This window comes from Hyla sarda, chromosome 1 (genome assembly GCF_029499605.1).
Source record: "Hyla sarda isolate aHylSar1 chromosome 1, aHylSar1.hap1, whole genome shotgun sequence".
Taxonomy (NCBI): Eukaryota; Metazoa; Chordata; class Amphibia; order Anura; family Hylidae; genus Hyla; species Hyla sarda.
Genome location: NC_079189.1, coordinates 202238699 through 202251200, shown reverse-complemented (window position 1 = coordinate 202251200; position 12502 = coordinate 202238699). Strand labels below are relative to the sequence as shown.

Genomic DNA, 12502 nt, shown 5'->3' with positions numbered 1-12502 from the left:
AATATCCATTTTCCTTACAAGCAGAGAGCTTCAAAGTTAGAAAAATGCAAAATGTTTTCATATTTTTTTTTTACCACAAAAATTTACCACTATGTTAAAGTAGAATATGTCACAAAAAACTATCTCAGAATCAGAATGATAAGTAAAAGCATTCCAGAGTTATTAATGTTTAAAGGGACAGTGGTCAGATTTGCAAAAAAGGGCTTTGTACTAGAGGTGAAAATGGGCTTCGTCCTTAAGGGGTTAAAGAGGTATTCCAGGAAAAAGCTTTTTTTATATATATATATATATATATCAACTGGCTTCAGAAAGTTAAACAGATTTGTAAATTACTTCTATTAAAAAATCTTGATCCTTTCAGTACTTATGAGCTTCTGAAGTTAAGGTTGTTCTTTTCTGTCTAACTTCTCTCTGACACATGTCTCGGGAACCGCCCAGTTTAGAAGCAAATCCCCATAGTAAACCTTTTCTAAACTGGGTGGTTCCCGAGACACATGTCATCAGAGAGCACTTAGACAGAAAAGGACAACCTTAACTTCAGAAGCTCATAAGTACTGAAAGGATTAAGATTTTTTTAATAGAAGTAATTTACAAGTCTGTTTAACTTTCTGGAGCCAGTTGATATATATATAAAAAAAAAAGTTTTTTCCTGGATAACCCCTTTTAATTTAGTAACAACACCTCAATCTCTTATATGGTATTGCAGTTCAGTCCCACTACTGCAATCCTATACAAACTAATTAGTGTTGTTTTTAGAAGTACGCACCCATGATTTTATTATTTTTGTGATAATTACATAGTTGTTGTAATTTGATGTTGTTTCTCACTTATCTTTTAACTTTGCAGTTACAGAACCAGAACCTGAAAATGTGAATGTGAACAAGTAAGTACAATTTATTTTTCTTGTCAGCATTGTTTTTAAGGGTATTGTCCTTGTAATCTGTTTTTGGATTTCTTTGGCATGGTATGCTAGCTGATGGTATGGGCTATACAAAAAAAAAAAAGTATTTATTTTTTACTTTTCTTCTCTTGTCTTTCTGTCTTTTCTATCTTTGTAGGGAAAAAGCTCCTGTTCCCATCATTAGTCCAAAGTATTCAAAATTACGTGACTGGCACCATGGTGTTTCAGCCCGCACTCTAAATGTTCAGTGATCCTCTACTTTTTTTTTTGCATATATCTCTCTACTTTTCTAAAGTTTTTAGGGCTTAAATTTTCAGTCTTGTATTGCAAAGGGAAACATTTTGTGTTTTTGTCCTTTTTTATTTATTTTTGTACTAGCTGCATGAAGACAATGGCCCTCATTTACTAAGCTAAAACCCACTAGTTTTTGTCAGGTTTTTCCAAGTTAGTTTGGTGCACAGTGTCTGAGACATGTCTCAGACACACTGCGACAGTGTGCACCAGGAAAATCCAACTGACCATCCGAAAAAAGGGGCATGGTCTGTCACAAAGGGGGTGGGATTTCACAACCCGACCTATTTACTATTGAATTCACAGAAAATCCTGTGAATAAATAGCTGAAAATTTCCACCTCGAAAAAGCTGGTAAGAAAAGTTTCCTGACTTGTAAATCTGTAATCCCCATAGTAAATAGAGAGGAATCCTGCAAGTCTGAAACAACCCAAAACTCTTAGTAAATGAGGCACAATGAGTTTGGCTTCCAACAACTAATTTAAAAAAAAAGGTTGATTTGTCGGATTGAACGGTTTTCTAATCTTTGTGTTTTTTTTTTTTTTTCTTTCTTAGGTTGATTGTACACAAGAATATTATATATATTTGCGTCCACATTATGGATGCAAGCCCTGGCCTGACCATGGGTCTAATAACCTGAACTGACAGCTGTTACTGACAGCTGTCTGATGATTTGTGACCTGTGTCCATAGTGTGGGCGTAAAAATATGCATGTAATATACTTGTGTGAAGCACGCCTTAATACCCCTATGCAGGCATAGCAAAGCTTTGTTTGTAATTAGGAATTTGGGGGGGTTTACATAGAACTTCAAGTAAATCCTCTCTGCAAGTTTAAATGGCTCATATAGACCATCCAAGGGACAGACTATCTTGAAAGATGGTGCCATAGGCTTTTCTGCAGATACCTCTGTGGATATTTGTTGCAGGGAAAATGTTGTATTACATAATGCCTATACAAATGAATGGAAAAGTTATTTGCAATTAATGCAACAAGTTACAACAGCTCTCCATTCTAGAGATGCCTCATAGTCGTGTTCTGCAGCTTACTGTAAATTCAGCCCTGATCCATCTGCATTTGCACATAAGCCATTGGATGAATATTTATTAGCTGTGTGAACTGTTGAAGGTTATATTCTCAAAAAGGTTATCTGCATGTTTGACAGGATGCTGCAATGTGGAAAGCTTAGATAAAGGAAACCAGTCATATTGTACTTGCGGTCTGATCTGCCAGCAGCATGTTAAAGAGCAAGATGAGCTGAGCAGAACTTGTTGCAGTAGAACTAGTAATCTATATATTTGTGCTCGTAAGCTTAGGAGTCCAGTGGGCAGTCTTAGTCATATCTCTATATGCATGCCTATATATGGAAAGCTGTCAGTCACCGATAAGACTGCCTACCAGACTGCTAAGCCGGGATGATCATGTGATAAATTGTAGACTGTAAGATTCACTAAACTATGTCATATGTATCAATTAGCTCTGCTCCTCCTGCTCTATAACAAGATGTCCTTAGCTCTGACAGCATGCTCAGTGTGACAGATTCCCTTAGCTGCCAATAGGTTTCCATCAAGAACGCAGCTTCCACTGTTACCCTTAGAATTTTCTGTAGAGGTTGTTGGTCACAGTGTTGATGTCGAACATTGGCCATGAGAAGTAATTGATCTTAAAGAAGTGTATTGCATCGTGCTGGAATTGTAAAGTTGACTCTTGGTACAATGAAAGTGTGAACCGTGATTAAATTCATCAGTACTATGGTTTATATAGGAATTATAGAGATATATTTTAGCTATAGACCAGTGATTTGTGTTATCTCTAAAAGGCATGCATCCTGCTTTGTGTTGGCTTGTCGGCTGAACAGATAAGGAGCTTGTGTGTTTATATAATTGCTGATGTGCATGGACGTAACCCCTAGCATGGAACTGGTTGCAGTATTTTATAAACAGTAAATATGATATACCTTTGTACATATCTTGGATGCTATAGACTCCTCAGCATTTCGTTTGATGTCTTCTTTACTGTTTAAGAAAACTTGGTGCTATCACATGACTTTAATGATTTCCAAGAGCGTAGCTGACAGGACGGCTAGCACAAGATGTCACATGTGTCATGGCTGCACTGTGATCTCTGCAGTTATCTGCTTCAGTTTTCCTACTCCTCACTTGTACATCTTGATGTAATATAATGTATTATATTTTTTGTCTTTATTAAATAAACTGTATTTGCTGTCGTCTTTATATAGAAGCTTATTATTGATCAGGGTTTGTACAACAGTAAATACAAGTGCTGACATCCGTTGTGAACATACAAAAATTAATGGTGCCACAAATGCCTGGAAGTCCTTATTACAGCTGTGCTATTGCCTCGCTCATTCACAATGCCTATGCTCTTTATATGCAAAATCACTCTCCTTTAAAAGGAAGTACCACAGTCTCTCTAGCGCCACATGCGCCACAAGTCATTGTTGACCCCTTGAAGGGATAATCTGTTTTTGTTAGAAGAGTCTTCTGATAAAAAGCTAATATCAGTAGACCCCGGTGATAAGATGCAAACAGTGAGTAGACCTGTCGGCTAGTATTTGGTTCGAGGTACAGTGATTTGAGCTGCACAGCTAAGCTAAATCAAAATTTCTGTAAAGGTCATACTCTTAATAATGGCTCTCTGTATTACTCAGTGAGAAGTCTTACTATGATACATCAACATTCTCATTCACTTCCATTGAGAGATGTGTATCCCAGGACCAAGGGCCCTTCAATAATTCGCCTATAGAGGAATATAGGTTAAATTATACTATATTTATTATTGTATCATATTGTCATCTGTACCAGGATTTAAAGAAGAGTTCCCGGAAGCACATAATATTCCACCAGTGACACAAAAGTAATAGGATTTTTATAACCTTGCCTGGAAATGTATATATTCTCTATATTTTATTTTAGAAGGTGCTAAAATAGCAAATGACATTTCTTCCTGGCCTAGAGTAATGCTATAATTTTAAGGAGGACTGTTTGTTCCAGTCATCCAATGACATCCTTTGCTCGCATGGAAAATCTCATAACAAAAACAACCAAAGGCTGCTATAGTGCCATTGACTAAAGGCTTTTGGCTTGTGTCACACACAGCATTTATTAATTTTTTTGTTGAAAACTTCCACTGCAGTTTTGAGCCAGTAATAAAGGTAACATGTAGCTGCATATTCTCCTATGATCAAACACACAGGGTTATCTGGCGTTATCCCTGTGCATGAAATGAGGTTTGGAGGCAGGCCGGTGTGTCAGTCACCTCAGTGCGCTGGGCCTGTCCCCAAACATTACAGCACACCCAGAGCTGCCGCTGAGTAGCCCTGTGTATCTGCTCATAGGAGAATATGCAGAGTATATCCTGCTGTGCAGCAAATTTTATGCAGTGTGAAATTTGTTGCGTATATGCTCATGTGACCCTACCCTTAACCCCCTGCCGCAAATGGACATTCATTAACGTCCATTTGCGGCTCCCGAAGTATGATGTGCGCTCAATTGTTGAGCGTGCATCATACCCAGTGGGTCCCAGTTGCTAAAAGCAACCGGGACCCACAGCTAATGCCGGACATCGCCGATCGGGCTGATGTCCGGCATTAACCCTTTAGACGCGGTGATCAAACTTGATCGGTGCGTCTAAAACGAAAGTAGCTTGGTGGTGCTAGTTGGGACAGCTGAAGTGAAATTGTGGTGACCCGCACAGCTTGCAGGACGCGAGGAGGATCCCTACCTGCTGCCTCCCCGCTGTCAGATCGCCGAATGACTGCTCCTTGCCTGAGATCCAGACAGCAGCATTCAAGTGGCTGAAACATTGATCAATGCTATGCTATGGCATAGTACTGATCAGTGTAATAGATCAGTGTAATGCATGTTATATTCCCTTATGGGGGCTGTAACATTGCAAAAAAAAAGTAAATAAATGTGATTTAACACCTTCCCTAATAAAAGTTTGAATCACCCCCCCCCCCCCCCTTTCCCATAAAGAAAAAAAAAATGTGTAAATACAAATAAACAAACTTATGTGTTATCTCCGCGTGCGTAAATGTCCAAACAATTTTTTATGGTTTAAAAAGTGACCAAAAATACACTATTTTGGTCTTTGGAATTTCTTAAGTGAATGCTATTCACACTACACGGTCAATGGCGTTACCTGAAAAAATTCCAAAGACCAAAATAGTGTAAGCGAATGCCCTTGACCTCGTAGTTTAATTAACGATATATTTTTATATATCGTTAATTAAACTACACGGTCAGTGTAGTTTAATTAACGATATATAAAAATATATCGTTAAACTACGCGGTCAATGGCGTTCGCTTACACTATTTTGGTCTTTGGAATTTTTTAAGTCAACGCCATTGACCGTGTAGTTTAATTAACAATATATTTTTATATATATCGTTAATTAAACTACACGGTCAATGGTGCTCACTTAAGAAATTCCAAAGACCAAAATAGTGTATTTTTGGTCACTTTTTACACCATAAAAAATCAATAAAAAGGGATCGAACAGACTGATCAAAACAAAAATGGTACCGATCAAATCTTCACGGCGCTAAAAATAAGTATAAAGACAAGAAAAAGGACACCACTGCAGGCAATGTGCACACCCAATCAAAATAATATCCAAAGTCATAAATATGCAAACTAATTGATTTTATTAAGTAACCAACACATACAAGAAAAGTTAAAACCACTTAAAAGGTGCCCTATAAAAAAAAAAAAAAAACAGGGACACCAGGACAAACTGGAGGGGGCCAGATGCTCTCCCTCCTGGAGCACGGATGTGTAACAATCAAAAACCAAGAAACAGGGAAAATGACATATAGTAAGAAAAATAAGGCACACAAACAATGCTGAAGTATCCACTGACTATATAGAAGAAGATAGGTAAACCATGAACTAGCAGTAGTATCTAGGCAGATACTAGCAGAGTGTGTGTAAAGTGCATCCTGATGAGGCAAGTTACCCTGTATCTAACCAGCAGGTAAAAAATCCGTGCTCCACCAGACCCCACGCGTTTCGTTGCTCAGGGCAACTTCCCCAGGGGAGTGAGTCACTCCCTTATTAATCTGTTTTTTACAAAAGTCTGGAGCTGACCCTGTATACTTCTGTGGGAGAGTTTTCTGTGTGTGGTCTGTGACCTATGCAGAGGTTGTTGTGCAAGAGGGGAGTTGGTAAGCTGTGACCATCACCTATTGTAAAAGGGGAATCCTTGATTGTATTCCTGCCTGTGATAATTCCTGACTGCTGAAAAGTTTTCTATATACAACAGTCAGCTTAAAGGGGTATTCCAGGCCAAAACTTTTTTTTTATATATCAACTGGCTCCGGAAAGTTAAACAGATTTGTAAATTACTTCTATTAAAAATCTTAATCCTTCCAATAGTTATTAGCTTCTGAAGTTTTCTGTTTAACTGCTCAATGATGATGTCACGTCCCAGGAGCTGTGCATGATGGGAGAATATCCCCATAGGAGCTGCACAGCTCCCGGGACGGGAGTCATGAAAGAGCAGTTAGACAGAAAACAACTCAACTTCAGAAGCTAATAACTATTGGAAGGATTAAGATTTTTTAATAGAAGTAATTTACAAATCTGTTTAACTTTCCAGAGCCAGTTGATATATAAAAAAAAGTTATGGTCTTTAAAGGGTACCTCTCATCAAAAAATTTTTTGATATATTATAGATTAATGTATGCAGAATAACTTTTACAATTGCATGTTATTAAAAAAAATATGCTTCTTTCTATTTAATTTTCCACTTTGAAGAAATGACCACTAGGGGTCTCCCTACCAGTCCTTGCAGCAAGAATTTCAGACTCATGCTGGAGTTCTAAACACTACGAGCTGCCAGTCTGCTTTGTTCACAAAGGAGAACATTCAGAGCTGCCAGCCTGCTTTGTTCACAGCCTGTTTGGCTGTGAACAAAGCAGGCTGGCAGCTCTGAGTGTTTAGGACTCCAGCATGAGTCAGAAATGCTTGCTGACAGGACTGATCGGGAAAAATACAATAGAAAGAAGCATATTTTTCATTAACATGCTATTGGAAAGTTATTCAACATTCATTAATCTAAAATATATCAAAAGTTTATTTGATGAGAGGTACCCTTTAATAGACCTAATGGCTGGAGTGAAAACTTCAAGGGTTCAAGATTTTTTTTTCAAATATAGATTATAAAATTGTTTAGGTTTTTTTTAATCTTCCATTTTACTAACAGTAGTTTATTGCCTCCTGACACATTCCCTATAAGAAAGTTTACAAAAACAGTGGCTAAAGGCTGTTTACCCAATAGTTATCAAACACCAAGACACTGGGGGGGGGGGGCACAGATTACGCTCTTATAACCTTCCAAGCATTGCTTTGCGAATAGTGAATTACTTTTTCTTCTGCACTTCTGGAAATAACCAAAGAACAATTTTTTATGCCTAGGGAAAGCCAAGTTATCAATGGAGATGTCAGGTAACCAGTGAAACAGTCTCTATAAAAAATATTAATTCTAAAAATCTCTTTACAGACTGATTTCTAACAACACAGGAATATATGACTGAGCACATTCCCATTGCATTTCCACTTTGCCACCTAATTTGTGATTCTCAATACGTAGGTACGCCACATTGAATTGTGCGTTTGTGCTAGTTTCACACGCCTCGGATCTGCTGCGGATTTCCCACTGCAGATTTGCTTATAGAAAATCCACAGCGGATTACAGTACTTTATTTTCGGTGGGTTTTCTTCAACTTTATTTCACAAAATCAAAATCTGCATCATATCTTGAAATCCACTGCATGATTATTCTTTATCCAGGCCCACTGCAGATTTACTGGATTTGCAGACTTAAACTATATTGGTTTTTGTTCTTTACATTTGTATAGCTACAATTCTATCCGCAATAGCAAATTTGTTCTTGTGGATTCACATGCAGTTGCATTGCAGCCTGTGTGAAAGTAGCATAAATGTTGTTGCATGCAGTTTTTCCAGGCTTTAGTCGCTCTAGGTTATGTCCATGTGATAAGATTAGGGAGTAAATAATATAGTAAAGTAATTATGCAAAGGAGCTACTCAACCACTTAATTTTTTTTGACAGAGCGCTCACAAGAACAGGAGTTCAGGGTGCCCCTGTTCGAATTGAGCGACTGCCATTCTATTTATACTCTACAGGACTACCAAGGTTATCCAAATGCTATATTCACCTTAGACCGTCCAATAGCATTTAAATGGAGGGGTAGTGCCCATAGTCATCTGTCGCTCCATTTGAACAAGGATACTCGGTACCTTGTGGTCATTGGAGGTCCCAGTGGTTGGACCCCCACCTATTCAATTATTTTCACTTTTCATGTAAATAAGTTGTCATTCGATGTAGTTGTTCTCACACATTTATAAATGTAGAATATGGTTTTCTAAGAGCTATGGGTAAGTTAGAATTTAAAGTTACTGGACATAACCTTCATTTAACCACATATTACCTTCCTACCCCCCTTAATTCACCCATGTGTTTTCAATGCTGCTTACCAAATGTCACTGTTACATTTGACAATAAAGAAACATTTTGTTTGTTCGTATATGTCTGAATTTTAAAGGGGTACTAAAAAGTTTTCAAATCAACTAGTGCCATAAAGTTAAACAGATTTGCAAATGACTTCTATTAAAAAATCTTAACTCTTCCAGTACTTAGCTGCTGTAGTCTACAGATATACTTCAGAGAAAATTGTAAAGTTCTTTCCAGTCTGACAACAGTGCTCTCTGCTGACACATCTGTCCATGTCAGGAACTCTCCAGAGCAGGAGAGGTTTTCTATGGGGATTTGCTTCTAATCTGGACAGTTTCTGACATGGACAGAGGTGTCAGCAGAGAGCTGTGGTCAGACAGAAAATAAATTCACAAATGTCTCTGTTTTATATAGCAGCTAATAACTACTGGAAGGATTAAGATTTTGAAATGGAAGTAATTTACAAATCTATTTAACTTTTTGGCACCAGTTGATTTTAAAACAATTGTTTTCCACTTGTTTCCACCGGAGTTTCCCTTTTATATTCTGTGTTTTAGGGCAGAAGATGCTGAGCAGATTGATATATAGTTTTGTGGGGAAAGTTCCAGGATATATATATATATATATATATATATATATATATATATATATATATATATTATATATAATATATAATATAATCTCTGCACATTCTGGGCGAAGTAGTCATGTGGGTGATACTTATTTATTGAAGAAAGCTGTCAATTCCTGATTATGACCACCCACTTGACTACTTTGCTAGTAATTTTTCCAACAAAACTACATATCAATCTGCTCGGCTCCTCTTTCTCTATAACACAATTCCTGCAGATTGGACTGCATTTTTTATGCGACAAGTTCAGTTTGTCAAGTGGTTGAACCAAAAATGCTTGGGGAAAAAAATCACTTACATTTGAAATTTCCAATTTTTTAAAAAAAAATTTGGTATTCAGGGTTTTTCAAGACATAAAAAAGACACAGTACAAACCTTTGAAGTTTTGAAGTAAATTCTGTATCCTTACAGAAACTGTATTAACACTTTTATATATGCTTAATAGAAGCTTTTTATTCTTTGCAGACCCTCCAGGAGATTAAGAATTTCAATGTTTATGATATAATTTGAGATGACACAGATGATGGCTGTAGGTTACATTATGTCTCAATTGATGCTTTAAAAATTAGAAGTTTAGACTTTAAACCTTGTTTAAACCTTGTATGTAAGGTCTTTGCCAAATGCTTTACTTGCACTTAAAATGAAGCCCCATCAAAATGAAGAATTCTCAGCTGGGAGCAAAATGCTTTTTGTTTTAATTGGTTTTGGTCTAGATGAGCTTAAGGCCTGAAGCGAAACTAATCCCTAAAGCCATGTTAGTAGCAAAGACAACACTGTTATTGACAATGGACACTGATCAACCATTTTGTATATGGTGATAAACTGGCTGGCAGCTAAATACATTTTAACAAGTTTAACTTTGTTACTGTTTATATTTTTCTCAAGTATGTCTGCAGGTCCTCCAATTATTACGGACAGTGAAGCGTTTCCTGTGGGTGTAGCCATATGCTCAGTGGGTACTCAGACAGAGAGTGTTCTAGAATCCACAAGTGAACCTCCAACTGTAAATCCATCTGTGCTGAGGTTGAGCAAGCTTTATACAATCCTTAATGCATGTGAAGGAATGTGTTTTACTGATAGCACACAGTGTGGCCATACTGCACTATTCTAAATATATGAAGTCCTTTAGACTTACAACACAGTTTACTTTTTTTATCTTATTTTTGACATTAACACTAGAGGAGCCCCTCTGATCCTAAAGGCAATTTAAAGAGCTCCAGAATATAAAAATTGTCCTCCATACTGCCGGCAGAAAAAATAAATAAATAAATATGTACATACCTTCCTTCGCTCCCCCGGGGCCTCCGGTAATCGGCTTCAGTCTCCGCCACAATCCTATACCTGGTTGCCGGTGGTCAGCGAGTCATACTGCGCTCAACCAATCACCTGCCACAGTGAAGTCCCGACTTGGCCGGCGATAGGCTGAGCGGCAGTGTGAGAACACTTCAAGACACAAAATACTTCACTTCACCGGCACCTGCTGCCAGGGCCGAAAACATCACGCTGCCACTCAGCTTATCGCCGACCTAGTCGGGACTTCACTGTCCACCGGCAACCAGGAAGAGGACTGCGGCGTAGACCGGAGGCGCGAAGGAAGGTATGTACATCTTTATTTTTTTTACTGCCGACAGTATGTGGAACAATTTTTATATTCTGGAGTTCTCCTTTTAAAACCATACATTCTATTAAAAAAACTCTATGAATGTGGGTGGCTTAGTTCTGTTAGTCCTTTACAGCTGTGGAGCAGAGAAGGCTCGGTGTAACCTTCTGCTATACAAGAATTTGCACAGGACCTTTTTCGTGGGCCGAGGGGGTTAAGATAATGAACGCTGATCTCTATGATTGACGTATATTTATTGAGCTTTTATATAGCACATTTATGAGCATTTTCTTATTTGTCTGCTTATCCATGGCCTTTTTGCACAGACCATTTATCCTATGTATGCATATAGGAGCAATAATAATCGCCCCATGTAAGAGGATTTTAAAGGGGTATTCCGGCAAAAGAACAGCAATAGCTTGGCTACATTTTTAAGTTGTATTCAGATGAAGGTGGAGCAGAATAACATAGATCACCGAGTGACGCAAGTCTGACATTAACGTGTCATACAGACGGGTGATTCCAGTATTGTAAGTGGTTGGTAAGTCCACAGTAAGTGAATGTAGGCATGTTTGGGATAAACCTAAATCTATCTGAAAATAAAAATAAAGGAAATAATGCAAGGGCAGACTAGATAGAACAGGTGGTCATTTTCTGTCCACATAAGAAAGAAGACTACACCACACACTGTATGGCCCTTGCACACCCAAATAATAACTCAAGTTGTATGAAAAAATTACATATTTTTATTGAATTACCGTCACATACAAAACAAACATCTAAAAACAATTAAGTGCCCTGTGCCAGGGACACCACAAAAAAAACACTGGAGGGGGCCAGACGCTCTCCCTCCTGGAACACGGCAGAATTATAGGATGTAATAGAACGCACCACAATGCAAAATGAAAAGGTGGACAAATAACACTTCTGTCAGGATGGTAAAAGACAATAATACATATGTATCCCCTGGCAACCTGTACCTGTGTATGAAATATCAAAAGGCAATAATACAATGAACAGAGCCTAGGTGAATACTAGCAGAGTACATATAAAGTCCATCCTAGCAAGAAAAGACCTGAATCTGGATAGCAGTTAGTGCAATGTGGTGGATATAAGAAGTCAGCCCGTGCTCCACATGACCCCCCATGTTCCATTGCTCACGGCAACTTCCTCAGGGGACTGATGTCTATACAGGATAACCTACCTTTTGTATGTTGGTTGATGAGTAGCAGCTGAAGGACCGAATTACAGGCCATCCCCCCTCACAAACTGTACGTGTGTCAACCCTTCCAGTTTAAGGGTTTAGTTCTTGTGGGGTCAAATGTCCTCACCCCTGGTAAATGTCTCCACAGTCCACATACCCATAATAGAGTTCATTATTGGCCTGCTACTGATTATATGGTATTTAGACCTTACAATCGTATAGCCAAAGCTACAAAAAATAAATAAATAAATATATATATATATATATATATATATATATATATAATATAGTAAATCATACCATGTCACATGACCACACATAAATACTCCCATCTCTACGTCCTGGATGCCGTCTTCCCTTCGTGCTGTCTATGTCGGACC

General features: G+C 38.0%; 1 protein-coding gene across 1 annotated transcript in view; it reads left to right on the top strand.

Annotated features, from left to right (window-relative positions):
- PDLIM5 (PDZ and LIM domain 5) overlaps positions 1–12502 on the top strand; it is a 194103-nt gene that overhangs the window by 110608 nt on the left and 70993 nt on the right. The window contains exons 7-9 of the mRNA XM_056567402.1: positions 847–883; positions 7631–7660; positions 10204–10341. Of these exons, the coding sequence (XP_056423377.1) occupies positions 847–883; positions 7631–7660; positions 10204–10341 (205 nt within the window). The remainder of the gene's footprint in view (positions 1–846; positions 884–7630; positions 7661–10203; positions 10342–12502) is intronic.